At 49.1% G+C, this 19,379-nt stretch overlaps 9 protein-coding genes across 9 annotated transcripts; 7 read left to right on the forward strand and 2 right to left on the reverse strand.

Annotated features, from left to right (window-relative positions):
- The first annotated feature begins 211 nt into the window (after window positions 1-211).
- On the forward strand, window positions 212-985 carry M438DRAFT_345132 (RBP11-like subunits of RNA polymerase). The gene is made up of 2 exons (XM_029905377.1): window positions 212-454; window positions 516-985. The coding sequence occupies exons 1-2, from the start codon at window positions 298-300 to the stop codon at window positions 806-808; spliced, it is 450 nt and encodes a 149-aa protein (XP_029761103.1). The 5' UTR covers window positions 212-297; the 3' UTR covers window positions 809-985.
- Window positions 986-1,170: 185 nt separating this feature from the next.
- M438DRAFT_203668 (uncharacterized protein) lies at window positions 1,171-2,634 on the forward strand. The gene is made up of 2 exons (XM_029899355.1): window positions 1,171-1,334; window positions 1,399-2,634. The coding sequence occupies exon 2, from the start codon at window positions 1,516-1,518 to the stop codon at window positions 2,554-2,556; it is 1,041 nt and encodes a 346-aa protein (XP_029761104.1). The 5' UTR covers window positions 1,171-1,334; window positions 1,399-1,515; the 3' UTR covers window positions 2,557-2,634.
- A 2,344-nt stretch (window positions 2,635-4,978) lies between these two features.
- On the forward strand, window positions 4,979-5,905 carry M438DRAFT_334767 (uncharacterized protein; the record flags this gene model as incomplete). The annotated part of the gene is made up of 1 exon (XM_029903751.1): window positions 4,979-5,905. The coding sequence occupies one exon, from the start codon at window positions 4,979-4,981 to the stop codon at window positions 5,903-5,905; it is 927 nt and encodes a 308-aa protein (XP_029761105.1).
- A 1,078-nt stretch (window positions 5,906-6,983) lies between these two features.
- On the reverse strand, window positions 6,984-7,538 carry M438DRAFT_345133 (uncharacterized protein). The gene has a single exon (XM_029905378.1). It carries the CDS (start codon window positions 7,456-7,458, stop codon window positions 7,009-7,011), a length of 450 nt encoding a protein of 149 aa, XP_029761106.1. The 5' UTR covers window positions 7,459-7,538; the 3' UTR covers window positions 6,984-7,008.
- Window positions 7,539-10,042: 2,504 nt separating this feature from the next.
- M438DRAFT_345135 (uncharacterized protein) lies at window positions 10,043-11,105 on the forward strand. The gene has a single exon (XM_029905379.1). The coding sequence runs from the start codon at window positions 10,077-10,079 to the stop codon at window positions 10,881-10,883; it is 807 nt and encodes a 268-aa protein (XP_029761107.1). The 5' UTR covers window positions 10,043-10,076; the 3' UTR covers window positions 10,884-11,105.
- A 1,859-nt stretch (window positions 11,106-12,964) lies between these two features.
- Window positions 12,965-13,552, forward strand: M438DRAFT_272182 (uncharacterized protein; the record flags this gene model as incomplete). Its single annotated transcript, XM_029900543.1, has 1 exon — window positions 12,965-13,552. One exon carries the CDS (start codon window positions 12,965-12,967, stop codon window positions 13,550-13,552), a length of 588 nt encoding a protein of 195 aa, XP_029761108.1.
- Window positions 13,553-13,821: 269 nt separating this feature from the next.
- M438DRAFT_345137 (exocyst complex component Sec10) lies at window positions 13,822-16,737 on the reverse strand. Its single transcript, XM_029905380.1, has one exon. The coding sequence runs from the start codon at window positions 16,631-16,633 to the stop codon at window positions 14,039-14,041; it is 2,595 nt and encodes an 864-aa protein (XP_029761109.1). The 5' UTR covers window positions 16,634-16,737; the 3' UTR covers window positions 13,822-14,038.
- A 142-nt stretch (window positions 16,738-16,879) lies between these two features.
- M438DRAFT_354932 (nuclear undecaprenyl pyrophosphate synthase-like protein) lies at window positions 16,880-17,977 on the forward strand (the record flags this gene model as incomplete). Its single annotated transcript, XM_029906995.1, has 3 exons — window positions 16,880-17,318; window positions 17,401-17,821; window positions 17,887-17,977. 3 exons carry the CDS (start codon window positions 16,880-16,882, stop codon window positions 17,975-17,977), a joined length of 951 nt encoding a protein of 316 aa, XP_029761110.1.
- Window positions 17,978-18,309: 332 nt separating this feature from the next.
- M438DRAFT_203767 (uncharacterized protein) lies at window positions 18,310-19,373 on the forward strand. Its single transcript, XM_029899356.1, has 2 exons — window positions 18,310-19,313; window positions 19,366-19,373. Exon 1 carries the CDS (start codon window positions 18,516-18,518, stop codon window positions 19,110-19,112), a length of 597 nt encoding a protein of 198 aa, XP_029761111.1. The 5' UTR covers window positions 18,310-18,515; the 3' UTR covers window positions 19,113-19,313; window positions 19,366-19,373.
- Window positions 19,374-19,379: the final 6 nt, after the last annotated feature.

Below are 19,379 nucleotides of genomic sequence, written 5' to 3' on the forward strand. Positions count from 1 at the left end.
TTTCCCTGGTCGAAGATCCGCTCTCGTCGTTCGCTGTTTCCTTGGGCCCGCTCTTTACTCGCAACTTCCTTCCAGTGACGCTCTCACTGCTTCACTCCTTCCCAACTTCACATTGCTGCTTCCAGTCCCGCTGCCTCGTCGCATGCCCATAAAATGGCTCTTTCACACACATTCCCTTCTGCTCCCAATCGCGACTACGATCTAGTTTTCTACCAGCCAAAGAGACTCGATTGCCTTTCATAAGCACTTCATCACATTCTACTTCCTTTCACACACACGCACACACACACACTCAACATGGCTCCTACCGATTACCACTTCCACGGCACTCCTGTCACTCACCTCACGCAACACAAGGCAGACCATGGCGACGTTGCTAACGATGTCCCTCCAAGATTCGAGCTCTTTCTCCTCGGCGATGGCGAGAAGAAAGTAACCTGGGCTCCCGAGACCCGTAAGATCTATCCTCTGCTCCACCACCTCGTACATCATCTCTTTTAACACACCTTTCACAGGTGTTCCTGACGCCGCTGTCTTCACCTTCAACAAGGAAGACCACACCCTGGGTAACCTGCTCCGCGCCAAACTCGCAAAATCGCCCAACATCTTGTTCTCGGCCTACAAAGTCCCTCACCCTCTGTTCGCAACCTTTGAGTTGCGTGTGCAGACCGACGGAAGTTTGACACCCAAGGATGCCGTCATTCGCGCTTGTGGAGACTTGATTCAGGAGCTGCAGCGTCTTGATCAGGAGTTCACCAAGGAGTGGGAACTTAAGAAGATCGCTGGTCAGGGTCGTGATGGTCTTTAAGCGACTTGAGCGACTTTCTGAAAGAGAAGGAAAGGTTGGCTTCACACAAGGACAGAAATACTGGCTTTACAAGAGTGGAGATGAATCACAAGATAAGGAAAGCGCTGTGATGCGCTTAGCATGAAGGACGGAGTTCAGGCGTTGCGCGAAAAAAGGACGGAGGGAGAAACATCAGACCACGACATTCACGGCAGAAGATGGAAGCCGGCAAGAAGTCGATGGGTCTGTCGCCCTTTTTCATTGTTGATTCTAGAAGAAGGGAAAGGCTATGAGGCCTCTGCTCATCATACACACAAAGATACCCAGATCAAAATCAAAAGTCGTGCGGCGACACGATGTTGTAACACTTATCCCCTCTTCCCAGAAATCGAGGTCAAGTATGCGTGCACTACAAATTGAGCGGGACTGACCAGAGACGGAAGAAGAACAACTTTATGATACTGACATGAGAAGGATGGATTCGAGAAGTACTGTCTAGCTGAATTCTTCGCGTTGGCAGAGACATGGGAAGACTAAAGCGAGTACAGTAAGTACCTATTACAATGCACAAGATAAAGTCCAACCTGATTTACTGATGCTATGCTTGGTAGGAGATAAATGTGCCAGAACCACAGGGCAGGTGCTTAGATTGGTCCAAACCCGAATCACTGAGGACTGGCCAATGTCACTGTAGTGAGTCTTGGTCCCGTTCCATCGTTGAAAGTCTGATGCCAAGGAAAGCATGTATGACAGATCTCTTTGTAAACTTGCTCATCGATGAGTCTTCAACATATGCTCTGATTTTTCATGGGTTCAAGGCTGCCAAACTATCGGCCTATCTCATCGCCTTATATGTATCTGAGCAGATCTCGCCAAACCCGCAGCCCAGTCACACTTCTATCCATCCCACAACCTTCGACATGAATTACTCCGGCTTGGGCGTGCTGGAAAACCTACCACCGGAAGTTCGGGCCATGATATTCGAGTTTGCCGTCACCTGGAGCAGCGACGACACGTACGGAAATTCGATCAGTGAGATCGAAGATAAACGTAGGAACTTGATCAAACCCGGACTCCAGGACAATGCTAGCAGTCAACTATACAGAGAACTGCAGGCAGCCTGGTCCAGAGTCTCAGTCATCAGGGTGGCTGCTCGACATATCCAGGATCTGGAGCAGTATCTCAGACGTGAATGTGATTTGGCACGTTGTTCAAGAAACATCGGTGCAGTTCACACGGCCTATCCAGAATATTCAGATACCGATTGCTCCAAATGTTTCAAAGCATTAAGACAATGTCACAAAAATCTTGGGATACCTGCAAAAAGGTTATGTGTGGTTGTCGCATACAGGGATGTCCGGTATCGAGATCCATTTGGTTGTGGAATTTTGTTCGACGGACCCTCCTGGCTCGATATTCGCCGCCGTGTCCCCAAAAACGCACACGGCGCGCCACTAAGCATCGAAATCATCATGGGTGACAGAGCAGGTTCTGTGGAGAACTTGGACAGAGCCTGCGCAACAACGGAGGCTCTGCTGCGTCAAAGTCTTACAAAGGCTCTGAGCTCCTGCGAAGTAAGATATCCAAAGCGTACCCCTATCAGGATCAGAGGAGAAGAACAGAGGATGGCACACCTGAGGAGTATCATCAACGATGGAATAAACAAGGTGGAAAATGTATCTGCATACCTCAGAAAGCGACAACTTCCGCTTATCGCGGAAGCGATGAACTTCTGGTCTGAAGACGATAGTAAGGTGGAGGCAGATTGAGCAGGAAAAGGGGTACTTCGACCCTTGATGTTAACGTAAACTTGCTCGATGACGAAGCTGAAATAATATCTACACCCATACTTCACAGCTCGCTGTCCTCGACTTTTTTATCCTAGCCTTTGCAGTGTACACCTATCGCATCGAGATGGGAAAGCTAATACCACCTGATGCATTTTTGCGAAGAGTTGGAACCGAGTTATGTCTCCGTTTACGTATGCACACAGCAGTTCGCAACTCCAAATCACCAAACCCTGGACTCGGTACTTTAGGCAGATTGCCGCTCGAGATTCGAGACATGATATTCGAGCTTGCCACCTCGCCTCCAGAAGATTACCCTCGCTACGAACTACCTCTTCAATCCATTCAGCATGCAAAGTCCAGAATTAGTGAAGTGATCAGCCCTAGAATCCGTACGCAGGGTAGCCGTCAACTTTATCGAGAGCTCCTCGAAGCTTTTCTCCGGACAACTCCCATCGAAGTGCACCCTTACAACGTCGAGCGTTTGGAGCAGATTTTGAGCGGCCTGGATCTAGTTGCCGACATCACGAAGCATACAAGAATCATCCGTGTGGTCCACCCTTCTAGCTTAGTTTCTCTCGACAACAGATATCAAGTCGCGAGATCTTTTCCGAGAATTTTTGACAGTCTGAGAGGTTGTCCAAAACAATACGGCATCCTAGCAAGCAGGTTTTGCTACTTCGTCAGATATGAAAGGTTCTACTACCGTGTGTTTCGACCTTTTGAGCAAACGCTCGGCGCTCTTCTCAACGAAAATTTCAATCACTACTTCGGTACGGTCAACCGAGGTCAATATGTTGACATTGATATCGCCATGGGTGACAGAGAGAAGTCAATCAGAAACATGCACCAAGCGTGTGAAAGGAATGAAAGAAAAATTCGCGAGCTTTTCAAGGACCTGGCCAATGATCCACGAATCCCTGAAACCGTTCGAAAGGATCACAGATTGAGAGCTGTGTACGAAGAGGCTATTTCTCAAGCAGTCGGAGAGTTGGCCATCATCAAGGCGCGTCACTTACCGCTCATCGAGCAAGCGATACTCTGCTGGCAAGTGGAAGACGACAAAGAGCCCGAAACGAAAGATCAACAACCTCTATCCTTTGGAGATAAAACTCAGACGACTGGGAAGCCATACAAGAAACTATGTAGGCATCAACAACTCTCGGCTCGAAGCAGGTACGTTGCTCTTCATCCACTCAAGTCAAGCCAGAGCCGCCCATATGACACAGCTTCTAATCTTACATCAGAGGGTTTCGCTACTACCGTTCTCACTGTTGGTCAACTCGAGATCAAAGAAAGAAGACACAACCCTAGGCAGTGCATTCTTCCAAGATCTCAAAATTTCATGCCTTCCTATATCGAGCAAGCCGTGGCACTCTGGTGCAAGGAAAATAACAAGAGGGAGCGATCAGATTGGCCATCAAAGGGTAGTATCACTGACGAAAGTACGAACGCAAAACCACTCAATAATGACTCAGTAGCCATGCATTTCGCAATTCCCGCCCCTCGTGCTGAACGCTTCTCAAGCTTTCAAACTCGCAGTCGTCATCCAAATCCCCCAACCCCTGACTTCCACCTCAACATCTGGAAACACTCACCAGTATTCAGCATGGACAACCCTAAACTCGGTACACTGGGCAGACTGCCACGCGAAACTCGCAACATGATACTCAATCTCGTCGTCAACCTGGTCCAATCTCATCTATGCGTTATCCGCGTACTGTCAGCAAGACAAGAAAAACGTAGGCTGCAGCCCCCGAAACATTGACATCCAAACAGGACGGGAAAAACATATAATTCTTCTCATATTAGCGGTATGGCAAATGGGGGATCTGTCCAAGAGCAAACTCTGTGTATCTCAAAAGTACGTGGGCTCTACTTTCCAAGAGAAAAGAGTTATAGAGAGCTCAAAGAAGTCTTTCCGCCAGTCAAGTCCTAATCATGTTGGTTTGTACGAGTCTGGGCCGCATATTCGTACGCTTGTTCAATGTGTTTTCTCCGTTCGTTCTTTGTCCACGCTTGTCTCGATCTCGGATTCATGGTGGCAATCGCGAACGACAACAGTGCTTTCCTCGCGCAAAAGACTCTGGCTGTTTCTGTTCGCCTTTTTTAGTCTCACGCTTGGATTTCACATCGCTTTCAACCACTTCCTTCCATCAGCTAACGTTGCAGAATCTTGTCATGCATTCTATAAAGGCCAATCAACAACAGCGCTATCCTCTTTCTTCCGCTGGTCAATATATAACACTGCCATTCCCAGACTGATCAGGCGGCAGATTTAGCTGTCCTCAACCAAATTCACATTCAGATGTACCCAACTCCAGACACAGAAACAAACCAGGTAGTAAGAAATAGTCTCTATACGTATGAAAGTGTCTTGATACTGATTTTCATCAAGAACGCAATGCCAGCTACTACGCCTTCCATCCGCTTCAGTAGCCTGCCCACTGGCCCACCCAATCTCGGATTATTCGATAAGCTGCCGCGTGAAGTCCGTGATATGATTTACGGCTTCTGGGCGGATCTCCAGCTGAACAGATATCGTGACCCTCAGACCAAGGCCACCCATGTCTCCCGCGCATTCCAGCAGCTGCAGATGTATCCGACCAGGCTTACCAACAAGGAATTTTTTGTCGAACTTCTGGCCGCGAGCACCAGGGCGCGATCTTTTTGGCAATCATCTGGTGGTGTTTTCGTTCTTGGAGGATTCGTCAAGTTCGTCAGCACCCGTCTAGGAGTTGGCTTTCCCATCGGAGACCTGGGCCTCCCAGTCTCTGTTCTTCCGTTCTGTTTGAACTATGGCCGACCACTTCCGACATACCTGAAGGCTCCGACCCGTGAACTGAGAGACGGTCTGAGAAAGTTGTGGAATCTCCGCGATGACTACAAATTGGAAACTCCCAACTTCTTCCTCGACATCCATTACGGTTGGGCAAGAGACTACATGATCCATCACATGAATTCAAGACGGCAGCGTGGGGACTTGACCTCCGACTGTAAATTCGACGATATGCGCGTTCAGATCTATCCAAGAGACAAGCCAGCTTCGATCAAGTCACTTCAACAAGCAATGCGCCGACTTGGAAGCCAAACAGACGACTGCTACGCCGCTTCCATCAGCCACACCTATCCAAACGAGCGGCTACGAACTGCAAACATCTGTGCAGCTTTGCTCGATCTAAAGAACGCCGGTATTCCCAGACTCGAGGCAATTCATCAAGAGTTCATGGATCAATCACACCAATTCTGGGAGGCTATGGAAAATCAGTACAGTGTTGGAGACTTCTTCAGCCTCATGGAGTCGGGATTGGGCAGTGCCGGAGAAGACTAGGCTACAAGTTATCACCTTCCTTCTCGTGCGTTCAGTCGTGAGAGAGATACTTTTGCCGTTATGGAAACACGCCACGAGCTTCAGCTCTGACGATGAGTGCTAGTCCGTTGATAGTTTCGTTATGAAGATGTCCACAATACTGGTAACTTCTCTAAACGATCCAGATCATACGAAAGATTCTCAGTCTTTCCTGCCATTGATCTTGAGGTGATCCTGCGCCTTGTTTCGCGGTGGTCTTTTAGTGTCATCTCTTACTTGTCCTTGTCGCCTTCACGAATCAGATCACGTCTTCTAGTAGCTCCGTAATCTTGGTACACATTGCTCTGGTCTTCTTTTTTTGGTTTCTTTGTTCTACCGATTGATATGACTGCCATCAAGATCTCCAACACATGGCTGTCTTTCACCATCGACCTCCAGCTTTGGTCTCCACACAATGTCAGAATGAGGCAGTAAACTCAAGGTGAGTACCATCATTTTTCCCATCATAAACTCTTCAATTTACCACTTTGTAGGCATAGGCTTCGCTTCTCACGCAACCCAATCCCTTCGAAGATACCCCGGTGCTTCAAGATGAGTTAAGCGGACTAGGATCTTTACCAGGCTTTCGACTGAAGTCCGCAACATCACATACCGCTTCTGGGCCAATCGATTACTGAATGGATTTGAAGAAATCTTCTTTGGAAGCATATCTTGCTCTTCAGACTTTGAGCTAATTCAATAACCCATCAACACGATTGATTAGCAAGTATTTCTCTGCATGAACTCAAGTGACTTCTCTACTCATCTTCTTCGTCCAAGCTTTCTGTACAGGGACATTAGTGACAGTGAAAAACAAGAAAAATTACAAAGAAAGGAGATGTTAAAGTAATCTTGTCAACGCATGCCAGTATGTATCCTTCAAGCTTGATCATTCAGAGCACACAAAGGTTGAGAATATCTTGGCTCATTATTATAGTTGAGTACGTATTTTGCTGCAGCTTGTGAGAAACTGCCTTTGCACTGAAAGCAAGCTTTTCGAAGCTGAACACATTGGCTAATGTACACGATGAAGAGCTCGTCATTGTTGTCCGACCAAGTCACCAATCTTTCCAAGCTTCGATATTTCAGTTGACATCGAGCCACGACTCTGCGAGGTCGAACAGGTGATGAACATTGTACTGCTCTTCCATGGCCACCCAAAGTTCTGCAGCGGTATCGATAAGGGTAGTGTGGAATCGTAACAGCCTTGGTACACAACGCTGATCCCAGAACGGAGCGACTTCATCGTTCAACACGCTTTCAAGCAAGATAGACTCGGCGGGAGTGCAATTGCGTTGAAGGTCGCGCATCTTGGAGACGCGATACTCGTCGATTTGAGCGCCTGCGGAACTCACCATGTCATTCATTGCTTGAGTAGAAGCGCTTCGGTTGGATAAGGAAATTTTGGCAGTACTGATGTCGAATTTGTGAAGCCAATGGTTTGTGCAGAAAAGATGGGTCAATGTGGAGCTCCTAATTGTTCGGCTGGTGCAAGCCAGGCTCGCGATGAGTTCTGCTGGCTCAGAGTAGGTCATTTCGATATACAGTTTGTCTGATGTAACGCTGTACTTCTCGTGCAACATCCACAGTCGCTTAATTTGTCTGGGCAGCAGGAACACAAGATCAACCTCCAACTCTACAGTGCAAAACCACACATCGAAGTAGTCTGTTTCAATCTTGCAGCCCAGCTGTTTTAGATGAGGGATGACGTGAATGCGCCTGCCAACGTACGCCAGAAGTGCCTCGAGGCTGTGGCGTGCCTGGCATGAATAGACAAGCTGAGTTACCTCCTCAAGTTCGATGCTTCGAATAAAAACTTCGAGGAACTCGACGCAGAGTTGCTTGCTTGTCTTCAGCAGTGGGAATGCCATCAGCGCACGTACGAGGTCATCGTCGATTGCGGGATTGTCGTCGTGTGTCGATGCCGTCACCAAAGGGACCACAAAACCGTAGATGATGTTGCGTATCTCTTTTGGAAAATGATAGAGCGAGCCGAGACCGTCATCAGATTTGAAACTGAAGTCGACGAACTTCTTTTCGGTGACTTGGCCTGCGGGTGGATGGGTCTTCTGGTTCTAGACAGATGTCAGTCAGGCGCTCTTGTGACAGAAAGAGCTGGACACTTGCCTCCCTCATATTCGCGAAAGTAGAGGGGCAGTGTACGCGATGTCGTGCTACTCGGTGACCCACGATGTCTGTCTGGTGTTTGATGAGGCAAGCGAGACAAGGACGAGCAAGATTGATAGTGGGAGATGCTGATCGACTCTGACGAGTGGATGGAGAAAGTTGTTTGGCGTGTGGAAGATGACTAGTGAGAGTCAACCGTTCGGCAGAGATCGATTTACAACGACCCAGATGCCAAAGTGAATATGCTTCTGAGATGTTGTTGTGAAGGGCGGATTGAAACACGTCGAAGTGCCACCAAAGACAATGTGACCGACTGCCAGTAGTAAAAGACGTCTTCTCGGTGTGAAGGATTGACAGATCCAGCTTTGTTATGATTGTGAAGGCGGCAAGGTGCTGTCGTGTTGCAAAAGTCGACAGAGCTGAGTGATGGTTCTTGGTCAGGGGCCAAAGCACAACAACAGGAAGGCGCCAAACAAAAACGGCAACACAAACGCGTATCGCAAAAAGTGAAGAAACTTTTGATTCAAGTGAAATGTAACGAAGGGCAGATGCAAGTCAGAGAGAGCAACTCAACCTGGCTCAATCCAAGCCCTATCTCAATGCGCGGTGTTCTTCGAAGAACTTCGTCATAAGTCACATCTCGATATCTCGCAGTCTCCATGGTATCAAAAAGCCGCCGTTCACTTCTCGGAGCACCCTCGACCTTTGAAATACAAAGGTTTTGATCTCATTCACAAGACTCCAGTCTTTCAACGTCGAGCCATGATTCAGCAAGCTGAGCAAGGTCAAAGAGATAATGCTCTTTGTACCGTAACTCCTCCTTAGTTATCCAGAACTACAGATCGATCGGTCATAGCGGTCTGAAATGTGATCCTGCCCGTGACATGATCTTTGCTGTATTCGGACTACGGCTGTACGTCGGTCTGCAGTAATTTGTGCTGACATTGATTTCGTGGCACTACCAAAGTTCTAACCAACGACCAGTTGTGTGTCCTATGCATGTTAGGTACCTAGGGTTACTGGAGCGTACGGGTATGAAGAGGATGGAAAGGATGTGGTCGACCTTTGTTCAGCGAGGACTTGATCAATGTTGAACAAGGATGCTTCGTAGTTGTTCTGACAGAGGTTCATCGTAATGTGCATCGGCTCGCACTGTGCGTCCGAAGAAGACGTACACCATGCAGTGATGCCAATGAGTGCTCACTCATGGATTTTGGGATAACTCACAACTCTATAACTCATGAGTAAGCTCACTCATGAGTTATAAATTGGTTGCGGCCCCTTGGGCCGACCCCGGATTTCGAGGATTCAAAAATTTTAGGGGTCCGCCGCGGGGGGTGACCCTGTTCTGTTCATGAGCACTCATGAGTTATGAGTACTCATGACTTTTCTAACTCATGACTCATATAGCATGAGTTAAATGAGTTATGAGTTATGTGAGTGAGTGCTCACAACTCATTGGCATCACTGACACCATGTTCCTGATTTCTCGCGGGAGTGTTCCGAGCTGCCCGAGACTGCCTTCGGTGGGTATGGTGTAGTCAACGGCATGGCCGATATCGAGCCTGGAGCATATCTCTTCTGTCTGGACAGATATTAGTTGATATCATTCTGGTAGAAACTGATTTGTTTGACCTTGATCCTTCTCTTTTCGATCTCGACAGGGGTAGCACCGTAATCATCATTGTAATGTCCCATGGTGGATGGTGCTGTGTGCATAAAGTCTGGATCGGACCGTTTGCATCCTATCAACATTAATTGTGAGACTGGCACTCCCGGCATGAGCCCGGATCTTTCTTTGCATCATGGCAACGCTACCTTCGTCCTGTTGAATCATGCCACTACTCAATATGCATACCGCTCAACCCGGCGCATCTTTTGATGGACTTTGCGAAGCTTTGTGAGTCTGACAACAGGCTGTCACGCAGGCACAGAGTTATAACAGAATTGGCTTCCTTTCAGGGCAACGCTTGTTTCAATAGACTCAGTCTCTAACCACTCGATTTACGATCCGTGGAACTCTGGTATGGCTCGTTCGGAAGTCTCGGCCACACCATCAGCGTTTCACTTCGATAGTGACGTAAGTCATTATTTGGTTGCTGTAATTACGAATTGGTCAAAAGATGATATGTTGAAGTCGTCTCCTTTTGTTCAATTCTTTATTCATCTAATCTTTTACACTGCGTGGTCGTCAATTCCCTCATCTCCGAAAGCAGAGCCCAATTTCACTCAACTCAGCAGCCGGGACACGAAAAAACACCGACATACACGCTACAACAACATCGAAATGTTTGATTCATCCTTCTCATACTCCTCCGAGCAACCGCTGTCAAGAAACGCTTCCGACAGCGTCGCTATCAAACTTATGCACGACATCGATGTCATCATGCATCTCAATCCCGACTGCAAAGGAATCAAACTCGTTTCGGATCCATCAGCAAACCCTCAAGAATACAAAATCGAAGACAGCCTCGCTTTCGTACCCAAGAAACTCTGGAGTGGAGGAGTCTGGTACACTGCATTCTTCAAGCCTGTGGACGATGGCTGTGACATCACTATTCAAGCGCCCGGTGGCTTTACATCGACGAATAAGTGGAGATTGGTGAAGAAGGCAGATGGGCAGAGATTCATCTCTATCACAAGTGATGCAAAGTGCAGCAAGACTTTTGCATACTTTGTCAAAAAGTTCTTGGAGAGTCAGCATGGTCAGCTACAGCGTAGTTTCAATGAGCGTGTTGAGGCTACTGCAAGACCTGGAACACTTAGACGCAGGTCGTCGGTGCCTCGATCTTTCAGAGCTGTGAGCAGAGGCCAGGATATGGTGGCCGCCTAAGGCAGCAGAGGCGTATTGAAGCCTGAGATGTCATTCTGGGCACTGAGTAGTTGAGCATAGGCAACAACTTTGCATGTGGAAGGCGTTGGAGATACACAAAGAAGTGTCCTCCGAAGGGTATGGAAACAGGCCAATGGTTGTGTGGGTTGCGGAACATATCATGACTTTTACGAATATAGTAATAATTAATTTATACCAATGGCTTAACCAACGTTGCTTGCCTTAGCCAGAGTCTTGTCGCTGTTATGTCTGGACTTGCATTGATCGGATCGGGACAACGCAACACCCAACGCAGTGGTTACAGGATTGGCTGAATCATCAGTTATGCACATCTTGCCTAATTTGTTCTGGATGCGAGCGCGGAGCGAAAGATCTCCGCAATTAGATGCTTGTAATCCCTGTCGCGACACTTGAGGTATGCTTGCGACAGTATCTTCTTCAATTGAGCTCGACATGGTATCGGAAGGATTATGTTTCGCAAATTGGCATACGAGGACAATGCAGATTTGGAGGATGGGAATGTCAAAATGGCATCGTCGCACTCATAGAGTTTGAGGGACTGGGCGTCGCCAGAACGCACCTTCTACGGCATGTCGCCCGTTGCCGCGAGCAGAGGCAAACAAGAATTGCCGAGGAAGGCGGACTTGGGCTTTCCCAATCAAGAGTATGCAACTGTAACCTCAAAGTGACACGGCCGCTATGACACGCGGATGCTGATAAATCTACCACACGTGTAGCAATCTCGACCGGTCCGCGAAACCTTTACAACCACTTAGACACGACTCTTCTGTTCTTCTTGTACAGACCGAACGACTTGATTGCGGCCTCGTATGAACGTCTGATGCGCGCGCGGTGGTGGAGTTTGGGCAGAAAACTCTTTGCGCTGGACTGTTTGCCCTAATTAACCAATGCAGTCATCCAACAAGGAAAGTGGCGGGCTCAATTTTGTCTTTGAGTCTGGCTCTTCTGGACGCGAGAACAAGAAATATGTTCGATCGCATGCAGCAAAAGTCGGTTGGTCGCAAAGAAGTCGCAACAAAGCCGTAGCTGCCTCCAAGGACGACAAGGCCGCCAACCAGGACTCGACTCCCAAGAAGCGTCGCAAAACGACACATGTCGACCCCGCGCCTGGAGCTCAATCATCATCGCAACAACAACCACTTATATACTCGCCAGTCGCACAACCTTCGGTGAATAGACCGACTCAGTATCATGCTGAAGCTGGAGCTTCAAGACAGTCTAGGAGCCCCTCATCTCTAGCCACACGAGAGCCGCCACAACATCATGTTCCGAGCCGAGAAGCTCAATTTACTGCCTACTCTGCCTCACGCCCCCCCATTTCTGCTAGTCGAGCTCATTCCTATACTTCCGCGCCGTGTCCATCGTCGTCACCTCTTCATCAACCCCAGCGTCACGGCCAACAAGGACATGTGCGAGTTCAAGAGGTCGAAACAAATACTTCGAGCCGAGCTGCCGCCTCGAGCTACCCTTCCAATGAAGGTCACTCCTCATGGCAATCAAGACCTGCCTACCCCCAGCATGATACGGTAGCACAACAGGTCGTGGCGTCTCAATTCCGGGCTGCTGCATCACCTCTCTCGATTCAGTCGCGGCAGGCCATGCCAGGAGCCGACATTCTTCGCCCTGTACCACCCATCAGCCCGCTTCCTTCTCCACGTCTGCCATCTCTATCCAACATGCTCACTGCTCCACCTTCGTCGCTAGGTACCAGTTGGAGACAGTATAGTACTGTTCAAGACATGACCGCTTCAACCTCGCAGCCATCTACGCCAACCCTGCGTGATTCGAGAACGCACGATGAAAGCAACCATGTTGCCGCAGAAAGAGCTCTACATTCACCTGAGCCTTCGCCGAAAAAGTCATCCACCCCTGCCTTCCTCGAGTTGGTCCTGAATGAGGACTATCCAATGTGGAAGTCCGTGGACTCTGGCAGTGACTCTTTTGGCGTCTTTCCCGTCAAGTGGCAGCCCTTCTATGGCAGACTACTCCATAACTGTGAATACAGCACTCGCAATGCATTCAACAACCATTAGGCTGACCGTGAAACAGACCGCTCAAACATGCTCGTCCAACTCGATGAAATTCTGACCGGCTGGACAGTCAACGAAAAGATAGAATTCAACTCGATGCCTCTCCGTCTCGCCGGCTCCGAACCCTCCCTCTTCTACGCCCTCCTCTCCAACGCGGCCATCATGATGCCACCCGGTCTTATCTCTCCTGCGATCCCAAGATGGCTACAAAACCGCACGGTCGAATGTATGAACAAAGCTTTCGAGGACCCAAAACGCGCCTACAGCAACGCAACAATACTGTCTCTCAACCTCGTCGCCCTCTTTGACTCCATCTCCGGTAATGCCAAGTTGGCCCGTAAGACACATCAACCCATGTTGCGCAAGATGGTCAACCAGCGTGGCGGGTTGACAGCAATGGTCGGTAAAGCTGATGTTGATTCGATGAACCTCGTTCGATTCCTTGCTTGGACAGATAGAGTCATCAGATGTCAGACAGGCAACGCTCTCATGTTTGAAGACTTCGAGGAAGACGCATCAGTCACAAAGACGAATTGGGAAGACATCTGGGCTAGAATGGAGAGAAGGGTTGAGGAGAACGAACCAGAGCCTATCGAGGAGATGCCTGATGCTGAGTGATGTTTCCTTTTTTTTTTCTACCTCACAAACGCTCGCTAATGATTTTGGAGTTGGTTTGGGTTTGGGTCGGTACACATTCGTTTATTGCTTAGGTCGCGTGTGTTGGGTTATTCTTTGCTGTTTCTGCCACTCTTCTACTAATCTGTGTTATGCTGTATAGGGTGTTGCTTGTTGTGTTTTGAAAAAAGGTCTATCGTATATAAGCAAGAGATACCCCCCGGAAATACCAAATTGCAATTTTTTGACTTGAATTCGAATATTCATCTTCTATCCTCGTTGTTTTCCAGATGTAGACAATAGCCATATACATACGAGTAAGCATTAGAGCATGGATCCAGTTAACTTCTTGATTCACATCCACAACAAGCAGCCTTTTGATACCCTAGCAGGACATGAAGAAACCTCCAGATTGAGAAGAACCAAGGAAAATGAGAAAATGAGAATATCAAAAACGCCATGCCATGGCTTCTATCCATCCCATCCATCTCACAAGCCCAAAACACTCTGCACACCAATACTCCTAGCATCCTCCCTCATCAAAATGTACGGTTTCAAATCCGCTTTTTCCAATTTCGCACCTTGTCCCGCTTGCCCTTGTGCTTGTCCCTGTCCCTGTCCCTGTCCCTGTCCCTGTCCTCCTCCCACACCATCCACACCATCTAATCCTCTAACCCTATCCCTCAAAGCATCAGGACCAATAACAAACAAATTCGCAATTTCCGTCAACACTTCAAGACTTTCCTTGAACCCTTGAGGTAATTTCCAAGATTTCAGAAGCTCGATGTATTTTGCCATATCTTTCGAGACGATCAATCCACCGGTCAGAGAGACTGGATAACTGCGGAAATGGATGAGGAGGAGTGCGCGGATGCCCAGAGCCAATTCTAGCAAAAAGCTTTCTAGGACTTTGCCACTTAGTGCCGTTTCTGCTCTCGCGTGGACTTTTGTGAGGAAGGTGAAGAGGGCGAGACAGGTGGGTGTTTGGAGTTGGTCTAGCTGCAACAGTGCGTCGTCTCTAGGGCGGAAATCTGTCTTCTTCTGTTGCGAGAGGAGGCGGGAGGAATAGGTTAGGGAGGCATCGATTGTTTTTTGGAGGATTGTGTCGATTTTTTGTTCGCTGCGGTCGATGAAGGCGGTGGTTGTTTTGTCCAGGTCGCGGCGGATTGTGAGGTTTGTTGACGCTAGAGGGAGGAGGAGGGTTTGTATTGTGGCGAGCAGGAGATGGAGGATGGAGATTGCGCTGCGTAGGGAGGTGAGGTGGTTGAAATCGGGTTCGTTCTTCGTGCTGCTTTCCGCGGTGGTGGCGGATTCTGTTATGGCGTCGAGAGCGGTTTCGAGGTAGATTTCACCCATGTTTGCGATCAACAGACCGAGGAGTTCGCGTATGTCCTTTGGAGTTTCGTGACCATTTGCTAGTTCGAGACCGCGGCCTACGCTTTCGGCTAGCCATTTGAGCATGCGTTTGATGAATGGTAGACTCAATGCGCCGTCTTCTTCTGATACATCAACATCGTTCCTGTTGTGAGTGTGACTGGCGTTGGGATTGAGGCCAGCAATTCGTAGTAATGTGGATTTCTGAGATGCTGGGATGTCGGAGTTTTCGAGTCTATCGAGATAAGTGTCGCGTGTTGACGAGATGAGTTCTCTGCTTCGTGCTGATAGGGAGCCAAGATATGATGTTGGCATCTTTCGTCGGCGAGTGTGGTAGGTTGTGAATTTGAACAGAAGGGACGAATAGAGTTCTTCCAGACTCCTCTTCTCTCGCTCAATATATGACGAGCCAGAAAAGTATGGCACGAAGAGATCCTCAAGTTGTTGATCGAGCACTGCAGCAGTCTGTGCAGAAGCAGGTTCTGGGTGTTCTGTCAAGCCATGTGCTTTCAGGTCTTCAACTAAAGCGGAAATGTAGCTCCTGCTGGCTTGTAATGAGCGCAGGAAAGCGAGAGAGGAGATAGAGTCTGCTTTGTCGAGCACCATTTCGAGTTTTTGTTGGATAGATTGCTGGAAAATTCTTTGCAAGAAGCGTACCAGCACTTCTTCGTGGAAGGGAAATGCCTTCTTGATGATGAAGGATTCTTCCTGCACTACAAGTTTCACCTCGTCTACCAAGCTCTGCAGACTAGGTTCGACACCTGGTGGCTCTGTATCTGGGTCGGCAAGACGTTCCCATGTCTCTGGATCTGCGGCCAAGTCCTCTGTAATGAGCTGACTACGATCAATGAAGAATTGATGTTGGTTGACAAAGAGACCCATAACACTAGCGCCATCACCAAAGTCCTTCAATGCGATGGCGCATTCTCTCATACCGTCAAAATTCTGGCGTCTGTAGAAATCGTCGAATTGTTTTAGGAGGTCCTTCTCCAAGGATTCGAGGAACTTCTCAATCAGCTCAGTAGTTGTATCGTGGCCATTCATAGCATCACCGTTAGTGTGCGAGTTTGGCGTGTCAAGACGCTGGCTGATCTTGAGCAATTGGCGAGCGATATGAGCACAGCGCAACTTTCCCTCACCACCTTGTAGTCTCCTGACATCATCCAGACTTGACAAGTCGCGACGCTCACTCACGTCGATCCAGCATTGTAGGATGAATTTTGCATCCTGAGCGCGTTGGCTTTGACGGTCCAACTCGTCGAGTCTTTCTCCAATTCTTACAGCAGCATTTCCACCTTGATCTTTGTCATTGTCCAAGCTTCTTTCTAGCCGGTGGAAGGAGTCGACGGCACGCTCAAGCTCCCTCTCCCTAGCTTGGACATTCTGGTTGTGTATAGCTTCCGCTCTTCTGACACCTCCAGACAGTTCATTCTCTTGCAGCTCAAGGTCCTCGCTCAGTAGCTTGAGTTTGTTCAAAGCCAGTTCGAAAGTACGGATCAAGGGTTTGGGATCAAAGGCGACGGCTTGCGGGCCAGTACGACGACTCGGAGGGATTGCAGCATCAGAGAGAGCTTCGATAAAGTCCTTTACTATGAAGTCCTGACTAGAGAAGGTGTCGAGGGTGAATTGTGGCTGTCGCGAAGCGCCAAATCGAGAAGGAGCGGCCGAGATGCCCGAGAAGATGGACGCGTTGTCGGCAGCGGAAGGCATTGCGGTCGTGATTGTCGCGCTACCTGAGCCTCGACGAAATCATGTCAGGTTGTCAAATTATCATGTGCTTGTCAATGTCAAGTCATAACATGGGCGTGGTAGCGGGGCGGGAAAGCACGAGGGGGTGGTGGAGACGCGTGGGCTGGGCGAAGCAAGCGCGGAGAGCTGACGTTGCTCCTGCCTAATATTATTCTGGCGGCATTCGACTTTCCTCCCACCTTCCAATTGAAGTCCAATGCCGTCGCAATGGTTGGACCAGTAAAACAAGAGGCCTTTCGTAGCAATATCGGCCCCGATGGACGCCCTCTCTCAGCACACGAACGCGAACGACTGTTACAACCGTATCTTCCCGATGCTTCACCTCGAAAGCACCAGCGAACGCAACCTCTCCGCCAGCTGATCAAGGCTGCCTTGCACCTCTTCCTGTACAACCTGATCCATTTCGCCTTCTCCGTCTACCATCGCTTCCGCGTCGCATACAACAATCTCATTGACCGCGTTTTCGCTGTCCTGTACTACCACCACCGTACCCCAGAGTACATACAGAAAGATGTCCACCGCCTGAAGAAGTTGCCCAAGCACTTGTCGGTCATACTTGAACTCGACGATGACAGACACGACAACGCAAGTCTGGAGTCTCTGATTCACGACGTCTGCGAGGTTGCCGCCTGGTCGGCTTGCGCAGGTGTGCCATTACTGAGCATCTATGAACCATCCGGTACCGCGGCCCGCCCTCCCTGACCATGTTCTCTGTCTAACCCTTCTAGGTGTACTCAAACAATCCCTACCACTCGTACACCGCCGCATCTCCCGTACCTTGGCTGCTTATTTCGGCCATGATAACCCAAACAAGCCAACCCTTTCGCTGGGCGCTCCTCACATGCAATCTTTCTCGCCGCCTGCCTCGCCCAAATCAAACAGCAGTGCCAACTCTTCAAAGTCGCCTCCCCATCTTTCCATCCTGCTTTTGTCAGCTTCTGACGGCCGTGGAACCCTCGTTGATTTGACAAAGACGTTGGCTGAGATGAGCCAGAAGGGAAAGCTGGCCCCCAAAGACATTTCTATGGACCTGGTTGACGCCGAGCTCACCGAGAGCGTCATGGGCGAGCCGGATCTTCTCATGTTATTCGCTGATAGTGTCCACTTAAAAGGCTACCCTCCGTGGCAGTTAAGACTCACCGAGATTTTGTAAGTCACACCCTCTGGAATGAGGCTTCCATTGCTCCACAACGCTGACATGTTCTGATCACCAGCCACGTCCCGGACAACAACGGTGTTGGATACCAAGTCTTCTTGCGTGGCCTGTACAAGTATGCTCAGGCCCAGATGAGATTTGGAAGTTAGACATTACACCTTAATCATACTCAACGTCACCTACCTGTGTATATCCAAGGTTTGTTGATGATGTTTCCTTGCTGTACAAAGCGTCATCCTTTTTGCGCCGAGGTCGTAGTCGCATTCGTGGCACATAACAACATGCTCTGGCGACATCAGAAGACCATGTGCCATGGAACGCCATGTCTATTCTGACACTCTTCCATCCATTTAGACCTAGGTAAGTGCCAGGCCCAAAGTCGCACCAGCCGACCGTCATCGAGAAGGTACCGTCGAATTGTGGGGCTAGTGTAGAATCTTTATGGTATATTCTTCAACCTCCAGTCTACTGGCACTTGCCTGATTTGATTCTTGATTTTGTGACTCTCGAGTCAATTGCGCTTGCCTATTTGAAATGGCTCTTCACCTCCTCGTCTTGTCTTCTTCTGTCTCAATCGTTCACTCTCTACGATTCCGCCTTGCAATCGCTCACTACCAAAGGATACTTGGACGCGACTTACACGACATAAACACTTCATTGTGATACTCGCCACATACGACACTTGACATGTCAGCCGCTGTCCTTCACAGCTCAATCATGCAACACTCTACACTAGTGTCGAAAACCGGCCTCCTCGATCTACCCGTCGAGCTTCTCGACCAGATCATCTTCTACTGCGTCGGCACGCAGCCAATGACCATCTGCCTGGCTCCTACATCTACATCTTTGACGCGCAGTCTGTTCCCGTTCGTCTCTCGCCGAAAGCGCTACACTGTCACCAACTACCCATACGCTCTTCTCTTGACCAACCGTCTGATCTCCAATCTCGCCTTCAAACATATCTGGAGCCACAAATCGCTCGTCATCAACTTGACCGCAGCAGATGCACTATGCTTCCTTCTCCACGGTCTGAGTCTCCAACAAAGAGATGCACTCCGCAGACTCCAAATGCCTAGATTCCTGCTCAGCTGGTCATTCCCAGTCAACGAGGACATCTGGCTCATCGCCGGCAAAGAGAAGACCGCGAGCTGGTACGAAGGCGCCAAAGATCCGGAAAAGGAGGTCAAGGGAAAGAGGTTCCTGGCATTGACTGGAATGTTGGGTAAGAGGGCAGCTTGTGTTTGTCGGCCTTGGAAGATGAACATGGGGCTTATTCAAGCATGACAGCAAATGTGCTTCCGACTCCTGCCCAGATGGTCATCTTGGAGCAGTTTTCCATTGGTTGAGAAGAGCCTTGGAGGTTGTGTCATGTCATGGGTTTCATGCAAGACCTAGACATGCGGTTCTTCTGCCGCTTGATCTCTTTGCTCTGAACGCTGGTCGTTTCTGAGCACCTATGGCACATCCGTCAGACACACTCTTTTGGTAAGCACAATCGTTCACAGCGTTTGGAGGTTTCGCTGACTATATCCAGAAGACGCGACCCACTTG

This window comes from Aureobasidium pullulans (genome assembly GCF_000721785.1).
Source record: "Aureobasidium pullulans EXF-150 unplaced genomic scaffold scaffold_8, whole genome shotgun sequence".
NCBI lineage: Eukaryota > Fungi > Ascomycota > Dothideomycetes > Dothideales > Saccotheciaceae > Aureobasidium > Aureobasidium pullulans.

Excerpts from the sequence above, each read along its gene's own strand:
- M438DRAFT_345132 (XM_029905377.1), top strand. The coding sequence starts at position 298 with ATGGCTCCTACCGATTACCACTTCCACGGCACTCCTGTCACTCACCTC. Across the intron at positions 455-515 it reads AACCTGGGCTCCCGAGACCC|GTGTTCCTGACGCCGCTGTC; the intron begins GTAAGATCTATC and ends CACCTTTCACAG.
- M438DRAFT_203668 (XM_029899355.1), top strand. The coding sequence starts at position 1,516 with ATGCCAAGGAAAGCATGTATGACAGATCTCTTTGTAAACTTGCTCATC.
- M438DRAFT_345133 (XM_029905378.1), bottom strand. The coding sequence starts at position 7,458 with ATGACCTACTCTGAGCCAGCAGAACTCATCGCGAGCCTGGCTTGCACC.
- M438DRAFT_345135 (XM_029905379.1), top strand. The coding sequence starts at position 10,077 with ATGGCTCGTTCGGAAGTCTCGGCCACACCATCAGCGTTTCACTTCGAT.
- M438DRAFT_345137 (XM_029905380.1), bottom strand. The coding sequence starts at position 16,633 with ATGCCTTCCGCTGCCGACAACGCGTCCATCTTCTCGGGCATCTCGGCC.
- M438DRAFT_203767 (XM_029899356.1), top strand. The coding sequence starts at position 18,516 with ATGTCAGCCGCTGTCCTTCACAGCTCAATCATGCAACACTCTACACTA.